Source organism: Xyrauchen texanus, chromosome 10, assembly GCF_025860055.1.
Source record: "Xyrauchen texanus isolate HMW12.3.18 chromosome 10, RBS_HiC_50CHRs, whole genome shotgun sequence".
NCBI lineage: Eukaryota > Metazoa > Chordata > Actinopteri > Cypriniformes > Catostomidae > Xyrauchen > Xyrauchen texanus.
The window spans coordinates 40,918,446-40,939,233 of NC_068285.1; the positions used below are offsets into that span (position 1 = coordinate 40,918,446).

Consider the following 20,788-nt stretch of genomic DNA (forward strand, 5'->3'; position numbering starts at 1 on the left):
GTGCAGAATATGTGCTCCACTTGACCTTCCATTTTCAGTTTGACTCATTATTTAATGGGACTAACAATTTTTACAAATATGTTTACCCAACAAACAAACAAAAAAAAAAAAAAGAGCAAAATAAACATTTCTGCTCGTTTACATGTGTATACTGAACGTCATATACACTCACCGGCCACTTTTATTAGGTACACCTGTACATCTACTTTATGTGATGATTTAATCAGCCAATCATGTGGCAATATACAGTAATGTATAAAATCATGCAGATACGGGTCAGGAGCTTCTGTTAAAGTTCACATCAACTATCAGAATGGGGAAAAATGTGATCTCAGTGATTTTGAGCGTGGCATGATTGTTGGTGCCAGATGGGCTGGTTTGAGTATTTCTGTAACTGCTGATCTTCTGGGATTTTCACACACAACAGTCCCTAAATTGTATAGAGAATGGTGCAAAAAAAAACTCCAGTGAGCAGCAGTTCTGTGGATGGAAATGTCTTGTTGATGAGAGAGGTCAACAGAGAATGTCCAGACTGGTTTGAACTGACAAAGTTTACAGTAACTCAGATAACCACTCTGTACAATTATGGTGAGAAGAATATCATCTCAGAATGCATAACATGTTGAATCTTGAGGTGGATGGGCAACAACAGCAGAAGACCACGTTGGGTTCCACTTCTGTCAGCCAACAGAAAACTGAGGCTGCAGTGGGCCTACCATTTGTGTACCTCAGCAGAAATCCAGATTTGTCAGATCAGGCGATGCAGATGCAGATTTTGCAATCGTCTACGGTCCAGTTTTGGTGAGCCTGTGCCCACTGCAGCCAAAGTTTTCTGTTCTTAGCTGACAGTAGTGGTACCCAGAGGGGTCTTCTGCTCCTGTAGCCCATCCACCTCAATGTTCAACGTGTTGTATGTTCAGAAATGCTTTGCTGCATAGGACTTTTGCAACATGTGGTTATTTGGGTTACTGTCACCTTGGAACAGTCTGGCCATTCTCCTCTGACCTCAACAAGCATTTTTCAGCCACAGAACTGCCACTCATGTTTTTCGCACCATTCTCTACACCGTCTCTACATTGACAGTGGCTCAGTGGTTAGCTCTGTCGCCTTGCAGCAATAAGGTCCTGGGTTCGAGTCCCGGCTCAACTAGGGCCTTTCTGTGTCGGGTTTGCATGTTCTCCCCGTGTATGCGTGGGGTGCTCCGGGTTTCCCCCACAAGTCCAAAAAGCATTCAGGTTAAGTGAATTGGGAGACTCTAAATTGCCTCGTATGTGTGTGAGTGAGAGTCCCCCAGCCACTGGGGGTTGCGGCAGGAAGGGCATCCGGTGTAAATCTTGTGCCAAATCAAATATATATGCGGACTATCATGAAGCGGACCCTGCACCTACGTGGGACAAACGCTAGGAAAGAGTGGAATAGTTCCAAATCAGCAATTTAACATTGATATAAGCTTAAAAATTATCCCAAGGCAAGGGACCGTCTGAAAAGTCCACAAATTGTGGTACAACTGTGGAGTCTATATAAATGTTCAATAAGATCAAACAATGTATGAATACAATCAGAAAGACAAGTACAGGGAAGGGGAATAAAAATGTATAAACCATCCAAAATGTATACATAAATAAGATATATATATATATATATATTTTTTTTTTTTTTTACACATTACTGATGTATTGTTTTATAAGTCATGGGTCAGGAAAGTTATCTTTTTAGCAAATAAGAAAGGATATACAATTTTATTAATAACGCATATGAACTTCACACATTTATTGCTAAAACTGTGGAGGATGTGGTTAGGAGCCCCCAACAACAATACAAAAGATCAAAAGACATAAGATACATCATATAAGTTAAATATCTGACATTAACTTTTGGTGAATTCCAAAAAGGATGCAAAAAGGCTGTAAGTTCTTGGATTTTGTTTGATTTGCAGAATGACACAAGACTATTTGTGAAATAAAGTTTCTCTCTTTCTGTGTTTTTCAGTTCAGTACAGTTTTGCATAATACCCAACTAATAATCAGAATTTTATCTTCAGTAACACATCTATGTGACTAGTCCAAGTGCTGTTTGTTAGTTGAAATATAATTTAAATGGCCATTGTAAGAAATGAACAAAGCAGTGCTATGAAGATTTCCGCTACACTATAACAGGCCTCACATGTGGACATTTGTAAAATTGGACAAATTACACTTCATGTCCACTTTAGGAAAACATCTCATCCTTTATATAAAAAGTTAATGTAGAGTCCAACAGCTTTCAGCGGACTTCTATGCTTTTGATGTGCTGTAATATTTTCTATCCAGTCATGGAGAAACTATAATCTTAATGAACCATGATTTTACCATCTTGCGATAGCTTAACCTATTATGTGCCTTTTATAACTGTAAAGCTTAGAGCCTACATTACATATTTATTTATTCTTAAGACACAATTCATGATGTTTCTCATGAGTAAAAAAAAAAGTTCCCTTTAAAGTGAATTATATTGTTAAATAAAATCATGTGACTCTTCATAACATTATTGGGTGGTGTCAGATAATCTTTAGTGCAACACTTACGTTCTGACCTCTCGTAAGTCATTAATAGCCCCTTCACGAGGCATTGTAAACCTATTCCTTTTTTTTACGGAAAGACACTTTGTCTTTGGTTTCTTGAAGTTTTTCAGTGAACTTGTCTTTCGTTTCCTCCATTCTCACAGATATCCGATCTTTAGTCTCTTCCATCTTCTCCTGCAGGTATTCTTTCACAGGTGGAGGAGTGGACATGTAGCCGTGCTTCCTCAGGTACTTCACAGAGAGTGATGTTCCTCCTAAAGTCACCGTGTATCTCGCAGGTGTGGCAATCTTTGGGAAGTGAGAAAATAAGACCAGTGTCACATTAACTTAAACTAAAAGGAAGCGAGTAAGCCAAATGTTGAGGTCAATTTTCACACAAACATTGCAGTCACTGAGCACGTTTACATGCACTTAAGATAACTGTTTATTCCAGAAAGTGGAATTCTGAAAAGCCATGTAAACAAGAACGCTGATTTCCTCATGCCGTTTAAGCGATTAAGAGAAAGTGGTTTAACACACCTAGGTTTCTCTCAGAGAACGCAGCTTAATGTGCTCATGTAAACACAGAAGCAGCGTTCTGATGGGTGTTTGAAGAGTGCGCATGCGTGGAACAGACCGGGATAACAAACGTCATAGATGGAGCCCAATATCATGCCAACATAGCGGAAAGAATTCAACATTTCTGGGCGTGCAGTTAGAAAAATCACAAACTATAAGCTATACCCATTTGCACACACTAATGTAAAATATTAATGGCCCCTAAGGTCGGTGTATAAGCATACACTGGGGGAATCCCAGAGTTTAAAATAAACGGCAAACCCCCAATAATTCAGACGCAGGTTGCGATAGTAAGTGAAGGAAACAAACACAGCAACAACTCTGGAATATCTGGAAATAAGTGACTCAACAGATGCTGTGTTGTTTACACAAGCGTATACAGAGCACAAACAAGAACGCTGTTTTCTCGCAACAACCTGCAATAAGCTGCTTTCTGGTGTCCATGTAAATGTAGCCAATGTCATTCTAACTAATTGTATTCAGATCAGCTGCAGTGTTAAACAGCATGTCCCTTTAAATATTCCATTTCATATATATATGTATATATATATATATATATATATATATATACACACACACACACACACACACACACACACACACACACACACACACACACACACACACACATATATATTTAAATCAAATTTAATATAAATAAATATAATTTATTAAAATACATGTACTTAAATGTTAACATTTTAATCATAGGCTTGGTTAATCTTTTCAATTAAGCACTAATGGAAAAGTACTGTCTAAGAGACTGAACTTCTTTCTGAAATATGAACTGAAATTGCCTTGATTTTGAACTTGATGCTAATCATCCTTGAAGTTTAATAATTGGTTCAACAGTTCAAGGTCAGGCTTGCTACTAATGAGATTTTTGTTATCACTATTATGTTATTTTTCTTACTAATTTTAATAAGTGAATCAATTGATGTATTATGTAAATGTATTTTTCCTTTAGCTAAATAATTAGTTTACTAATTAAAAATAAATGTAGAAAAAGTGATCCTACCTTGTACATGGCATATGCTGTCAGTGCATATCCACTTTGAGAATTCTCCAGCAGTTTAACAACCTTGTCAGGAAATCCAACATACTCAAGAAATGGCACTAAATTCACTCCTCTAAGATCAAGAAACAAAGACAAAATAGATATAAGAGAGTAAGCTTATTTTTACCATTTTGATTTCTAATGTTAATAATACAGTACAGTTCTGATATATTACATTTACATAGACAAAATGCAATTCAGGGTTTCCGCATGGGTAGGGAAAGTAAGACATTTTAAGACCTTTCATGAAATTAAGAAAATAATTTCAGAACAATTCTGCAGCAAAACAAAAGTTAAGTGAGGTTTTAACAAGGAAACACATTATGTGGCCAGTAACTTTTTGATCTGCATAACTGAAAAATTAAAATTAAATCCTGATATTTTTAGACTTCTGGTGATATTTAGTATTCTCATATCAAACAGCAATGGTTGCAAAGTAAATTAAAATGTTTAATGCAACTAAAACAGTAAAAATCTAGTTCACTCTATCACTAAAAGAATTATATTTCATCATGTTCATTTTGATGTACCATTATATAAATACATATTAACAAACAGCAATAACAGCCTACACACTTATACTAAAACATTTTACAGCATGTAAAATGCCACATTGGAGCACTTAGCAGTATGCAGGCACCTTATTAGAAGCGTCTCCTGTTTTTCCGTTGCTTTGTGGGACACATGCACAGCGATATTTAAGACTTTTCCATGGGCTTTCATTTTGAAATGTGAATTTAATACATTTGAACACTTTTTAAGGACCAAATGAATCCCTTTGTAGCAGTGGTGACTAAGCAAAATAAATGAGATATGTTAGCTATAAGAGCTGTGAAGTTTGCTTGTGAGCACCTGGTGATGGGAACTAATAACTCAGACTTTCTCTGTAAAGTGAGGTCATGGTGAATGAAATGAGGCCATTTTTAAGCATCCATTACCACCTCCCACATTTGAGAAATGTCTAGACTGTGGTGACCCACATTCTGCCAGATGTCTTGCAGAGTAAATGTTCCAGTGTGCCATTTACCTCAATTCGCCACGCCACTTACAGATACAATGACCTGTTTGTATTTAAAATAGAAATAAATAAATAATAATAATGTAGGTAATTTGTTATAATTCTTTGAATTGAATTATGAAATGTCATTAGTGATGGACCAATTAAGAGTACAATAGTCCAGAAGTGGAAATCCCACTAATTTTCTTCATAGAGAAATACATGTTTATCGCTAATGTAAAAACCTTTCAAGACAAACATTTGAACTCATAAGAGCCATGAGTCAGTGTGACTTAAACTTCTTAAAAATAAGGCTTTAATAGTCAAATTCCCAAGGAGTCATCACGTGCCGCTTTGTGAGTGTTGGCCGCTAATGTGGCGAGCTCCGCTTCACTTAGTTACGATAATCCTTTTAATCAATATTAACCGATGAGAACTGAAAATGTTTTGATTGTTAAACTGAGCTGGGAGTGTAGGATGTTGAAAAATGTGAAATCGTCTGCCTGTGGGGACATTAAATGGCACTTGCGTTCGCAGACGCCTGCAGCCTAGCAGGATCAAGATGGCAGGGGTCCAGTCGATTATGACAGCGAGCTTCATGATGTAGGTCAAGCTATTGCAAACATTTATGCAGCACTAACAAACATTTTGACCGACATGGAGGCCCTCGCAGAAATACGTAGAGCGACCACATCTGTGGAGGCAAAACTTTCCACCCTGTTTACAAGAATAGACGATGTTGAAAAGCGAGTTGAATCTCTGGAGGCTACCGAGAAAGAGTTGCAGGCTAACCCACCGGCGACCAAAACTGATTTGAATCAGATGTGGGAAAAAATAGAGGATATGGAAAATCGGAGCAGACATAATAATGTTCATTTCGTTGGAATCCCTGAGGGAAAGAAAGGACAGGCTCATTCCGAATTTGATTGACACAACAGGCCGCCAGCTCGAGTATGCACAGAGCTCTCTGTCAGCTTCCCAAAGCAGGTGACAGACCATGATCCAACCTGGCAAGATTCTTGCAGTCGGCAGACAGAGATATTGTTCTATGAGCGGCAAGGAATAAAGGCACGTTGTGCTGGGAGGTCTACATCATTATGGTTTTTCCAGATTTTGACAGAGCTACACAAAAAAACGGGATAGATTCAAAGAGTGTTGGACATTATTGCAGGAACAGAAGGTGAGCTTTGAATTGCTTTACCCTGCCAAGCTGATAATTGATGTCAAGGATGGACGCAAGACATTTGTGCCCACGACAAGTTATGGCCTTCATTAAATCAATGGAGTGAGTGGGTAACTTTGCCTGGACATAATCAGCAATATATCTACACATTGTACATTTTGCTGATGCAGTCTGATCATATTGAAGAAAAGGTGTATAGACCCTTTAGGGCAATGTTGACACTACAGAGGATGTGTAAAACTCTTGGTCTTACAGACATTGAGACTTCTGAATCCATATGGGAGGGATTATACCTTTTTTTTTTTTTCATCAGTTCATTTGATTTACTCTAGAATCGATTTTTTTTTATTATTATTTCTAAGTCAATCATTCCTTTTGAAACTGATTACTCAGTTGGAAACATTTTAGTTTCAATGCTTTGATGTGTTTAGAGATGTTGCCGCATATGGAGAAAATAAAATCATATAGATGGCGCTTTAATACATCCCTTCTACAAGACCCAGAATTTCAACAAATGTTAAAGACAGAAGTAAATGTTTATGTAGAAACGTTTGGTTACGTATGTAACCTCCGTTCCCCGAGGGAGGGAACGACACGTTGTGTCGGAGAAGCGACACTAGGGGTCTCTCTTTAGCGCCGATATCCACCTCTGATCTATGAAAAAAGGCCAATGAGAGTTGGCAGCCAGTATTTGCATGTCCCGCCCCCGGACATACGGGTATATAAGCGGCACAAATACGGGAGTTCATTCAGGATTTTTCTGAGCCGGAAATGGTCCGGCCACAACAGTGGCTCGGTTCAGCGACATGGCGGAGGAAAGACACAACGTGTCGTTCTCTCCCTCGGGGACCGGAGGTTACATACGTAACCAAACATTCCCCTTCTGTCGCTCTCTCCACGTTGTGTCGGAGAAGCGACACTAGGGGACCCATTCCAATCTTGCCATGTGCTGAACCGTGTACGTGAACTGCTGACACAGAGGCGGGCAGGGATTCATCCAGTGCCACGCATTGTCTGTAAACGGCTGCACGTACCCTTCCCCAATGCCCCATACGAACATCGGGATCCTTCTAGTTACCCTGAGAGGGGAACAAGGCGATGTTTGCCAACATGGGAACGGGCCAGCCTGGCTGGGCCTCTTTTCTCTCTATGTTTCTCGCATAGAGCAATCACGGCCGGGCCCTTACACGCATATAGGGAAGGGGTCTTACCCAGACCCTGTGGAGACCACACCTGCCCTTTTTCTTGGGGAGGAAAAGTGGTAGACACGCCACACAGCCGTCTTAGGGCTCGTGTGGAAAGTATGGTGCGATGGTAGATCCAGCCTCGAAGGGGGAGTTGCTACAGCACGGCGACCGGGCAGCTTTAACTGCCTAAGGGAGACACGGGGTCCGCTCAGTAGGGGACAGAACCGTGGAAATACACACAGGGGAGTCCGAGCAGGAGGCCTTACTTGTGGAGCACCTATACCAGTACAGGGTAGCCATCAGGGTACCCGCAGTGGCTTGGGTCGGCGAGTTCCTCCGCTGAACCGCTGGACCCGGAGGGCTGGGGAGGAATCGACCAGGGTCCCGACTCGGAGTGGGGCGCCCTGGGAAAAAAGGCGCACTACTTAACCTTGACGTCAGGAAAAGGGCGCTGGGCGCAAGCGATCCACCTGGCCGGTCGGTCTACGTGTTACCGAGTTCTACGGGCTCGGACCTGACAAAACACGAGACGCAACCGACTCAACGCGGAGGTTGTAAAACCTCGCGAAGGTGCTGTCCGATCTCACGAGGACGTGTTTGTCCCGAACTAACGGGAGGAACATCCTGAGGGCGAGAAGGACGATCAGCAACTCCAGGCAGTTGATGTGCCAACGCAGCGGGGCCCCTTTCCAACGGCCCGCTGCTGCGTGCCCGCTGCACACGGCACCCCACCCGGACCGGGAGGCGTCGGTTGTGACCAGAACGCGTCGGGACACCTGCTGCAGGGGCACTCCTGCCCGTAAAAAGCAGAGGTCTGTCCAGGGTCGGAGTGTTTTGAGGCAGGCGGGGGTGATCCTTACCCGATGCGTGCCGTGGTGCCATGCTTGTCTCGGGACTCGAGTCTGGAGCCAGTGCTGGAGTGGTCTCATATGCATCAACCCCAGCGGCGCGACCGCCGCGGAGGATGCCATATGCCCCAGGAGCCTCTGGAAAAGTTTTAGAGGGACCACTGTGCCTGGCTTGAAGGAAGCGAGGCAATCCAGCACCGACTGAGCACGCTCGCTCATGAGACGTGCAGTCATTGAGACTGAGTCTAACTCCAACCCGAGAAAAGAGATGCTCTGAACCGGAGTGAGCTTGCTCTTTTCCCAGTTGACCTGAAGCCCCAAGCGGCTGAGGTGCCGGAGCACCTGGTCTCTGTGTGTGCATAGTAACTCTCGAGAGTGTGCTAGGATAAGCCAGTCGTCGAGGTAGTTGAGAATGCGGATGGTATTCGTCGAGGTAGTTGAGAATGTGGATGCCGGCTACTCATAGCGGGGCAAGAGCCGCCTCTGCGACCTTCGTGAAGACGCGAGGGGACAGAGACAGGCCGAAGGGGAGGACTTTGTATTGAAACGCCTGGCCGTCGAACGCGAACCGTAAGAAGGGTCGGTGTCATGGCAGAATTGAGACGTGGAAGTACGTGTCCTTCAGGTCTACCGCTGCGAACCAATCTAGATGCTGAATGCCAGCCAGAATATTTCTCTGCGTGAGCATTTTGAACGGGAGTTTTAACAAGGCCCAATTGAAAACTCGCAGGTCCAGGATTGGTCGTAAGCCGCCGCCTTTCTTGGGTACAATGAAGTAAGGGCTGTAGAAACCCTTCCTCATTTCGGTTGGAGGGACGGGCTCTACTGCGCCCTTGGCTAAGAGGGTCGCGATTTCGCGTGCGCAGGGAACTGGCATGCTCGCCGTGTACTGCGGAAGCGGACGCTCCTGAAGGGGCGGAGCCGGGCAAACTAAATTGCGTAACCGAGTCCAATGGTCCGGTGCAGCCAGCGTGATGCGTTGGGAAGCGAAAACCATGCTTCCCAGCTCTGCGCTAGGGGCACCAAAGGGACGAGTATTTTGGATGTACCCGGCGGGGCCTCACAGCGTCGGGCGGCTTCGTTGCAGCCTGAGGCTGGGGTGCTGAGAATAGACTCAAAGCACTTACCTTGCTCTGCGCACCCGGCAGGGGGCGGGTTCGTGACTGAGGAGGAGGTCTGCTGGCGTCCTCTGGACTCGTCTGAACCGGCCGGCCGGGGGGCAGTCGTAGTCAGGCGGAAGGAGGGATCGCCGCGTCCGGTGTACCGGGACTGTCGTAATCTGAAAGCAGATTGCCGTGAGCACGGCATTTGCGGGCCAGGTGACCCAGAGGCAAAGGAAATAGCTCTTTTATTGAGAATGTGGGTACCACAGCCCCGGCCAGGGGTGTGGCAAATAAAAACAAAGGATTCTCCTCCCGCCCTCCACCGGGGACGGAGCGGTCTTACCACCTCCGAGCTAACGCCTTGGGCTCTGGGTCGGCTGTCTCAGGAACGCTTGGGAGCCTTCCGGGTCCTAGAGGGGGTTCGTGAGACAGGGGGCGTGCGCCGCCTGTGGGGTGCTCGACGCTGGGGCTGAGAGCTGGGCCCGGGTTGAGGCGAAGCAGGAGCTGGTTTCTTCGCAGGGTGACGCCCTTGGCGGGCAGACGGGGCAGGGCCCGTAGCGGCAGGTGTACGGCGGGGCATGATGTGAGAGAAGGCCTCCGTCTGCTTCTTCACCGCGGAGAACTGTTGGGCGAAGTCCTCGACGGTGTCGCCGAAAAGGCCAATCTGGGAGACAGGTGCGTCTAGGAAGCGGTTCTTGTCGGCCTCACGCATCTCGACCAGACTGAGCCAGAGATGGCGTTCCTGGACCACTAGGGTGGCCATCGCCTGTCCGAGTGCCTGCGCTGTGGCCTTCGCCGCCTCAGGGTGAGGTCGGTCGCTGAGCGCAGTTCCTGCAGCACATCAGGATCAGGTCCACCCCGTGCATGTTTCTGAGTGCTTTGGCCTGGTGGACTTGCAGGAGGGCCATCGCAGGCAAGGCGGAGGCAGCGCGTCCAGCCGCACTGTAGGCCTTCGCTGAGCCAGGATGTTGTCCTACAGGGCTTGGATGGGAGTACGGGCGCCAGGAGGTAGGGCTACCGGGCATAGATGGTACGCAACTGCCCTATCGACCTGGGGAATCGCCCGTATTCGTGGCGCCTCCGCCGTCAAGGGTGGTGAGAGTGGAGCGGGTGGCACCTAGATGAGCGGAGAGCGGGCTCTCCACGTAGACGCCAGCTCGTCATGCACCTCCGGAAAAACGGGACCGGGGATGCGTGGCCGCGAACGGCGCTGCCCCCAGGAACCAGTCATCCAACCGTGAAGGCTGTGGGGAGGATGGAGGGTTCCAATCCAACCCCACGCTCACGGTGGCCCGGAAAGCATGTCAGACATCTGAGCTGCCGGCCTCAGCCTGGGCCTGCTGGCCCGGCGGCAGTCCAGGGGAGTCCTCGGCATCAGACACCGCGACTCTCCGATGCAGCGGCGAGCTCATCTGCTTCGGGCTCGGAGGATAGACAGCCGGGCCGTGAGGCGAAGCTGCTATCGCCGCTGAGCGTAGACGGGACCAGCGAGCGTGTCGGGAACGGGAGGTTCGCGGGGGCTACCCGGCGAAACTGCACCCGCTGCCGCCTTCAAATCGCCCTCAGCACCAACCGCATCGCCCTCAATCCCGTGGGAAGAAGGAGCAATGCAGGGTACAGCTGGGGTGGCTTGCTCTCTGTTGAAAGCAAGCCGCGATCGCTAACGTGGTCATGGTCATGGTCTCGCGAGTGAGAACATGAGCCATCCACAAACGCCGCCTCGGTGTGATCGCGGCCCAAACACACGAGACAGCGCCTGTGGCCGTCTGAAGCGGAGAGCACTCTACCGCATCCAGGAACAACACACGGGCGGAAGGGCATCTTGAAAAAGACGCGCCTGAAAATGACGTTCAACGCCGCTGTGTTTTGCTCTTTTAGAGAAATTCACTCTTTTAAGGGAAATAACTCTTTTAATACACAGTATGTGTGTGTGTCTGCGCTGTCGAAGCGCTCAGGGGCAACAATGCACGCCGTGCAATGCGAAGGAGAAAGCCGCTGTTGTGCGCCGTCAAGATCCAACAGCATGCAGATCGTCAGAGGAAACAGGAACGTTAGTGGTGTGTAACTCGCAGCAAACTGCAGACAGACCATCGGCTCCGAAGAAATTTTCTGAATGAACTCCCGTATTTGCGCCGCTTAAATACCCGTATGTCCGGGGGCGGGACATGCAAATACTGGCTGCCAACTCTCATTGGCCTTTTTTCATAGATCAGAGGTGGATATCGGCGCTCAAGAGAGACCCCTAGTGTCGCTTCTCCGACACAACGTGGAGAGAGCGACAGAAGGGGAACTAATTGGTCCTCAGTGTCCTCTGTGGGCGTGGCATGGGAGGCGCTTAAGGTAATTCCTAGGGGGTGGATCATAAAATATGACTCGGTCATTAAATAGATCAAACCACAGGAATTCATAGAAATGGAAAAGAGTGTTAAAAGTGCTGAAGCATCAAATGTCATCCAATGGTCATAGAGAGTTGACTCTACTATTCTGTCATAGAAGGTCAAATTTTGGTTATTCAGGGCAAGGCAGACATAGTTTGAATAGGGGGACAAGACAGGGAAATCTCTTGCAAGATACATAAAACAGAACTTTTCTTCCACCATTACTTCAGTGAACTCTTCTGGAGGCAATATATTTACTTATGCCACAGATATTAATAAGGCCATAACAAAATTATTTAGATCTTTATAGTTACAGGTCTTTGTCTACCGATAAATATATTAGAAATTTCTTAGAGCCATTAGAACTTCCTAAATTGAGGAAGGATCAAAAAGACTCAGAGGCCAGATGGTTTTGCAGAATTCTTTAGAACTTATGTCACAGAACTGGCTCCACTTATGTTAGAAGTAAATGCATTCAAAAGGTGAGCTACCACCAACAATGAGTCATTGTTGGGCAGTAACGTGTTACTAGTAACGCAGTTACTTTTGACAGTAACTAATACTGTAACGCATTACTTTTTAAATAAATTAACTCTGTTACCGTTACCATATGGTGCGTTGTCCGTTACTTTTTTAAATTAATTAATTTTGGCTGAAGTGTAGCCTACAGCCTAACCTGTTTACAGCAGCGACGCATTGTAGGATTGGCGGATGCCAACCACTGTAAACACGCAGATGCACTGTGGGCGTGTTTCCGTTTATTCAAGTATGCGCGACAGTCATGGCGAGTCAAGGCGAGAGCAAGACGAGTTTTTCAAAGTGGAAATATGCTCATTATTTCACTTTAGTTGAGCATAAAGACAAAAATCTTTTAGTGAAATGTAAGCTGTGTCTTTCTGGTTCGAATGTCCTATCTACTGCTAAAAATAGCAACTCCAATCTGTCGAAGCACCTCCAGAAACGACATGCCTCGACAAAGCTAGAAGCTAACCCGGTGTCAGTGGACACACTCGAAGTGAGTCAAGCCCCTCCAGCCAAACAACAGCGACTAGATTTTAACCGGACTGTTATTAGCCACAGCCAGGGACAGATCAACAAAGCTATTGCACGGTATGTTGTTGAAAACATGCAGCCTGTTTCTACTGTGCAGTCGCCGGCGTTCAGGCAGCTCGTTGGCATGATAACATGTTCAGGCGGCAGCGGCACACAGCAAATGGGACGAAAAACTTTTATTTTTATGGACATATACAACAGCAGATTTTGCACTTTGAATACAGACAGCTTACTTTACATAAGTTGGTGACATGCAACTCTTAATTTGTGGTTGGATTGGAAATTGCTCATAGATTTAATATTTAAACAGCATTTATACTTTTTATGTTTTTTTTAATGCATATCATTTATGTTTGTCAATAATAGCAGTTTTTTGGTGCTGAGTTTCTCGAAATTGATTCTGAATAATTCAGATTGCTTTCATTTATTTATTTCAAAATGTTTTGTTATGTTGTACATTGTTAATAGTTTTCATACTTAAGCTGTGAAAGGAACATTTTTAAGGGCTCAAAACAACAGCTATTATGATGCAGAAGCCACTTTAGTTTTTGATTCTGAACATATTATTCAGCTTGTTTTGTTATTTATTTCAGAAATCCTTGTGATATATTCAGTTTGTGCTGGTCTGACTGAAATAAAATAGTGTTTACAAATTACTTTCTGTTTAAGTCAGTTTTGTGTTTGTATAGAGTAAGACCATAACGCATAAAAGGGCATTAATAGGAACATTAATGAACGTTCTTTAAAAAAGTAACTAAAAAGTTACTTTTAACAGTAATGCATTACTTTTTGGTGTAAGTAATCAACAAAGTAATTGAGTTACTTTTTTAATGAAGTAACTAGTAACTGTAACTAGTTACTATTTCTTAGTAACTAGCACAACACTGACAATGACGCAAGCACTGATCAGTCTTAAGGGGGTCGCACACCGAACGCGCAGCGCCGCGCCGCGCCATGTCTTTAAAATTCTAACACATTATTCTCTATGAGTGTACACACACCGGCGGCGCCATTCGGCGTCTGTCCGCGGCGCCCAGCTACGGCTCAGGACCTTGTTCAAAACCCTGCCGCGCCACAGAGCGCCATTTACATAGTTGTATATTAAATGTACATTTATTTGTCTCAAATCGTCGTTAATATACATACTGACTTCACCCTGTGCTGCAATATACATTTAGTTTAACATTCCTAATTTAACAGCTTGAATAAAGTCATATTGGAAAAAATATATAACATAGCCCTTTTAAATCTTTCATTTTCCCCTGTTGTGCCATTTTTCAATACTCTACCATACTAACCATACACTCTTACATAACATATCGTCAGTTAAGTATATAATAAAAAAGAATATATCAAATAACTTGTTTGGTTAACGTTGACACTCGGGTTAGCTAAACGCTAGCTAAATAAATACTATTGTATGTAACATAGTTGCCAAGACAACGGATAACGTTACAACAAAATAACAGACTTAACAACGTGATAGACACTTTTACTCGATTAACGATCAAACATCAGCTATTAAATTAACATAAAAAATAAATAATACATCAAGTTAAAACTCACCCATCGTGCAGCTCTTCTAGACTTCTACCAGGAGTTGATTCAAAATTGAGCTCGCGCGAATAGAATGTGCGCGTCCGGTGTGCGATACCTGTGAGTTGTTCTAGACGTGGCGCGGCGCTGCGCTTCTCGTTCGGTGTGCGACCCCCTTCATTCCCCAATTTGGAATGTCTAATTCCAAAAGTGCTCTAAGTCCTCATGGTGGCATAGAGACAAGACTCAATCCAGGTGGTGGAGGTTGAATCTCATTTTCCTCCACGTCTGAGACCGTCAATCGAGCACATTAGACGTAGTGTGTGTGGAGGCCTATGCTATTCTCCGCGGCATCCACGCCCAACTCGCCACGTGCTCCACGAAGAGCGAGAACCTCACATTATAGCAACCACGAGGAGGTTACCCCATGTGATTCTACCCTCCCTAGCAACCGGGCCAATTTGGTTGCTTAGGAGACCTGGCTGGAGTCACTCATTACATACTGGGATTTGAACTCACGAACTCAAGGGGTGGTAGTTAGCGTCTTTACTCGCTAAGCTACCCCGGCCCCTGATCAGTCTCATTCTCAAAAAAGATAAAGACCAAATTAATGTAAAAGTTATCGTTCATGTTCACTGATTCAGTTAGATATTTATATTTTAAGATGTCTAAAATTCTAGCTAATCAATTACATCTATTATACACATAGATCAAGTAGGGTTTATTCATGCTCGTAGTTCTGATAATATTAAATGTTTTATAAATATTATGTGGTCAGTAGCGAATGATCAGATCCAGATCGCTGCAATCTCACTTGACACAGAGAAGGCATTTGATATGGTGGAATGGGACTATCTTTAAGATTTTTGAAATTTACGGGTTTTGCAACAATTTTACTAGGTAAATTGAGTTACTTTATAAACATCAGTTAGCGGCAGTGCAAACTAATGGATTCATTTAAAAAAAATAATAATAATAATTGTATTTTGTTTCTTTATTGTTCTGTCTTGAGTGTGAAATAATTAAAAAAATAAAAAGTTAAAACTATGTCAAGGGATGCAAGGGTACGCCTAGGGGTAGGTGATATGACCAAAATCTTATATCACGATCATCATTTTTTTTCTTTTTTTACAAAATCTAAAATTGTTTTGTATGTAATGTCCAGTCATTTAATTAAATACTTTAAAAATGAAAACTACTACTTATATAATGTTCTCTTTATTTAGATCTTGACAAACTAAATAATTATAATAATTTATCTATAATAAATAAATATAACCCCTTGGTGGTATTCAAAAAGTGGTAATCAACCTTACCACAATGCTAAATTTCACATTTCTGTCTGATGTTTTTGACTATTATTATTATTATTATTATTATTATTATTATTATTATTATAAAACACATCATTATGCTCTGACTGGGGGTTAAAAGGGGATAATGGTTGATTTTGTACATATATACTGTATTTGTATAAGAATCAATAAAAATTGTTATGTTAATCATAAAAAGGTCAAATTCCCAGTGAAGAAATACACTACCCATAATAGTAAAGAATTTCTCAGCTCTTTTGGTCCATATGATGCAAGTGAACAGGTGCCAAAATTTTGAAGCTCCAAAAATCACACAAGTCAGTAATCCATACGACTCCAGTGGTTAAATCTTCAGAAGTGATATGACAGGTGTGTGTGAGAAACAGATCAATATTTAAGTCTTTTTTTTTTTTTTACTATAAATTCTGCCTTTATGTGCTTTTTGGAGTGTCAAAATGTTGCCACCCTTTCACTTGTATTGTATGATCCTACAGAACTGAAAAATCATAATTTGTGTTCTGCAGAAGAAAGAAAGTCATACACATCTGGGAGGGCATGAGGAAGAGTAAATGATGAGAGAATTTAAACTTTTGGGTGAACTAATCCTGTAATATGGCATTTTAACCTCTGACACAAGTTTACAGAATGAATCTATGATTAAACCTGATTAATATACTTACTTCATTGCAGCATAGTAAAATGTACCGAACCATAATGTAGACATCACCAAGTGCACAGGGATCATGACTTTGCCATACTGCTTGAAGGTCTTTTTGTACTTCTGGATGAGGCCGATGGATTTGTCCTGCAGCGGGTCTGGATCATCCTGCCCTGTAGCTACATTAACTGGATAATCTCTGGAAGAGTTTTTCTGTGAGGCTGGAGAGCAGATGGCACTAGAGGAGGTCAGACATCGTGTGCCGGAGCTCAGGATTGTCCAGCACCGCCGGGATGGGGTTTCCAGCATCTGTGTGGGGTGACTAAAGGATGCAGGCCTGATGTGCAGCAGGGCAGCCGTCTGCCTGAAGACTCGGGAACACACAAACCTCTGCATGTCACACACGCTTTTTATTCCTAGAGGTCTATAACAAAACAAAAACAGTAAATAGTGAGAGAGGGGATCTGTTGTGGGTCAAGGATATCTCATGTTGAGGCAATGTAAAGAAGTCTAGAAATGAACAGAAAATATTTAAGGGACTTGAAGAGTATACATAGATAGCAGTCATGTCAACAGCACAGATGCAAAATATACAAGAGGGTCCAAAAGTGCACTTTTAAAATCTGGGATTTTTTCCTTTTAAATTTGGAAATAAAAGTTTTATGATTGTAAAAATATGGACATTTCAAAATATTTCGGTTCTTCTAGACCACTTCTAGTTGGGTGCATCTCATGAAATCTGTCAGAAAATGTCCTGGTCATACTTGGCTCCAATTCAATGCAAAAAATAAATACATTTACATTAAATTATATTTTGCATAAAGAAAATTATGCCTTTAAGATGTTGTGCACTGTAACTTCATTTTCCATTAAAGTCACAATATGAGACTTCTAACTCCCTAATTCTCCATACCGTAATGTGTTTGGAACTTTTACTTTCCCCATTGTTTTCAATGATAATTCTCATTACCATAACAGCATTTTTTTCAAGTTACAGTAGAAAAGCTGTTGTTGTAAGATGATTTTTTTTCATTAAAATAATAAAAATGAAAAGCAGTATCAACAGAGAAGTACAATATAAAACTTAACCATTTAAATAATGTTTTTTCTCTCTGCAGTAATGACAGTATCACAATGCCATCTTTTTTTCACATTGCCTTAATTAGAATTATGGGGGCAAAATGTGCCTAACAGTCAAGAAAATCTGAAAAATATTAATGGCGCTATAAATAGGCTTCATTATCTATATGCAAAATAACATTTCATTTTGGAGTAATATATATATATATATATATATATATATATATATATATGTTCTTGAAAAGTAAGCAGATTTGTGACATTAAAATCCTCAAATTTATGTACACTTTTCATAAAAGTCAATATAATAATTGACATAACTGAATATACTGTATATATTAAAAACAGGCAAAACACAGATTAAAGGAATATTCCAGGTTCAATACAAGTTAAGCTCAATCGACAGCATTTGTGAAATTGTCGATTACCACAAAACTTAATTTTTACTCATCCCTCCATTCTTAAAGAAAAAAAAAAGAAATCAAGGTTGCAGTGAGGCACTTACAATGGAAGTGAATAGGGACAATTATTGGAGGTTTACAGGCAGAAATGTGAAGCTTATAATTTTACAAAAGCACTTACATTAATTCTTCTGTTAGAAATCATGTATTATTTGTGCTGTAAAGTTTTAAAATCATAATTTTCTAGTCATTTTAGGGTTTTTTTGGACAATAAATCGTAACTTTACACAGAAAAGGTTAGCAAGTGATTTTATCACACTAAAATCATGTTAATACACATATTGTTTACGTCTTGTGGCTAAACATTTGAAAAAGTGCTTTACTGATTGTCCCCATTCACTTCTATTGTAAGCACATCACTGTAATCTTAATTTTTGCTTTGTTTTAAAGAAAAATATAAATTTTTGTGGTAATTAATATTATGCCACAAATGCTGATTGAGCTCAACTTGTGATAACATTCAGTATAAATAATTATTACCAGCTTAACTGTCTCTACTAAATGTCTATATATTCAGGACACCCGTGCATGCAGAAAATCCATGCAACTATAAAAAAATGGGGGGAGGGGACACACAAAATATTAGTCAGATCTATCCACCTTATTTTTCAGTGAAACTAGGGCGCCGCCATTATCAACCTTGAACGTGGACCACTTCTGGGATCAGCCACTTCCAGCTATTTTAGCGATACAAAAATACTACATTATGCTGCTTTAACTTTCTTTGCATTAAAACTGCATCTTGTTTCATCTTGGCAAAATAATAAATGCATTTAACTTTTCTTGTCAGAGAGCATCTCTCTTTCTTAGCGGTGTATAGTAAACAGACACGCAGATAGGCAGTCAGCATAGCTTATGAAACATCGCCTTTGGAAATAAATAAAGGAATCATTGGAGGTTATGAAGGTACATATGAATGGAGGTTTACATGGAGACAAGAAACACTGTATCCACGTGATCTCATTAAATTAAGAAGCACATTTTATAACCGTATCTTCAGTACAACACACAGAAACAAGTGAATGATTTACTCAATCTTTTACTATAAATGCTGAAGTTAGAAAATTATCTGACATTAGTCCATCTTTCTGCTGTACATACTGTGGTTGTGTGATAGTTTATAAACGTATATCACTAAATTCTGGTATTATTATCCTTCTGTTTATTTACATTGCTATCAATAAAAGCGGAACTTTTACACATTCACCGGAAATGCAGCCGCTGCTTACTTCCACGTTGCAAAATAAGGTGGATACACAGAATATAATTCCCCAAACTTCAATTTTCCTACAGTAATGATGACGTCACTGATGCTGGTTCAGCGGGAAACGTAAGTAAATACATGATAAATGCAACCTATTCAGTTACATTCATGTTATGAACATAGACAACCAATCAAATTCAACCTCATTCTTGCATAATAAGCATATTTAAGGTTCAAATCTTTCAGTACGCACTTCACATGTTTGGAGTATGCAATGATGGTCACTAAACGTGGTGAATCAGCTAGCTTTGCGAAGTGATGTCTAATGCTTGCTCTACTATACTGACCAGAATGTCATACGTCCATCTGTCTGAACACGCAGAAATGATCATCGGAGAGCCGCACGGCTACATACACGAGACACTAGGTCCGGCATGGTGCCATTTCTCCACCGCAAACACATTTTATTAATGTCCCTTCTGTCACTCACTGAACTCCTCGCCAGACGCACCGATATTACGCATGCTGGCTGTGCTCGCAGTGCAGTGTGGGAAGTGTAGTACAGTCACGCCGAAGAGAAAACTCGTTCTCATTGATGTTAACGCCTCTGTGGAACTACATTCCCGACAATGCATCGGAGCAACGCGATTTCAAGTCTACTCTGCGTTAAAAAGTTCAAGGAAAAAGTTAAATAGGACAAAATAAAACAAAAAGATCCCCATACACCTTATTATATTATATATTAATAATAAATAACAATAAATAAAGTTTGTGAGCAGTTCAAAAAAGACCAATTTGAACAACTTTATAGGGTGAAACATTTATAGGGTCAAGTGAGATTACAGTCCTTTAGAAAAGGTAAAACAAAATATAATTAATTAATAAACAGATCCGCCAATTCAATAAGGCATGATCTAGATTAGAAATGTAATCTTTTATAAGGCTAAAAAGTAGCTGAAGTAATTGAAAGGATGCTGTTCAATAAATAGATCCTACTTGTTTAGATTTGATTGTGTAAACTAATTACAAATAAATATTAAAGGAATATTTCACCAAAAATAAAAATGATCTTATCATTTACTCATCCTCATGCCATCCTGGAAGTGCTGACTTTCTTCTGCAGAACACAAAATACGTTTTTTAGAAGAATATTTCACCTCTGTAGGTAAGCACAATGCAAGTGAATGACAGAACTTTGAAGCTACAAAAAGCACATAAAGGCTTCATAAAAGTAATCAATACAAATTAATTTGATAAATCCATGTCTTCTGAAGTGATATGATAGATTTGGATGAGATACTGGTGAACATTTAGGTTGTTTTTTACTAATAATTCTGCCCATTAGATGGCGATATTCACAAATAATGCCAATAAACAAAAACAAAAGAAGAATCTGAAAGTGAAAGTGGAGATTTATAGTAACAAGTGACTTAAATATCATGAGATAATTGTCATTTTTGGGAAAACTGTCCATTTAAGCTACTTTTTAAAATGCATATAAAAGTGTATAGTTTAACTATTCAATTTTTTTAATTAGATAATTTTTTTTACAGTTTACTTGAATGGTTGTGTAGAGTGACAAATGAAAAGTGCACATAATACGTGTAATGTT

The 20,788-nt window shown here is 41.6% G+C and overlaps 1 protein-coding gene across 1 annotated transcript; it reads right to left on the reverse strand.

Annotated features, from left to right (window-relative positions):
- Nucleotides 1-93: 93 nt before the first annotated feature.
- LOC127650744 (uncharacterized protein C18orf19 homolog A-like) lies at nt 94-19,690 on the reverse strand. The gene is made up of 4 exons (XM_052136358.1): nt 19,524-19,690; nt 16,454-16,855; nt 4,137-4,248; nt 94-2,848 (listed from the first exon to the last, which is right to left on the reverse strand). Exons 2-4 carry the CDS (start codon nt 16,825-16,827, stop codon nt 2,615-2,617), a joined length of 720 nt encoding a protein of 239 aa, XP_051992318.1. The 5' UTR covers nt 16,828-16,855; nt 19,524-19,690; the 3' UTR covers nt 94-2,614.
- Between the last annotated feature and the right edge of the window lie 1,098 nt (nt 19,691-20,788).

What these genes read in the sequence shown, in the direction of transcription:
- LOC127650744 (XM_052136358.1), bottom strand. Translation starts at nt 16,827, where the DNA reads ATGCAGAGGTTTGTGTGTTCCCGAGTCTTCAGGCAGACGGCTGCCCTG. An exon ending in TTTTACTATGCTGCAATGAA is followed by an intron (nt 4,249 to 16,453) that starts GTAAGTATATTA and finishes TCTTGATCTTAG; the next exon opens with AGGAGTGAATTTAGTGCCAT. An exon ending in CAGCATATGCCATGTACAAG is followed by an intron (nt 2,849 to 4,136) that starts GTAGGATCACTT and finishes CACTTCCCAAAG; the next exon opens with ATTGCCACACCTGCGAGATA.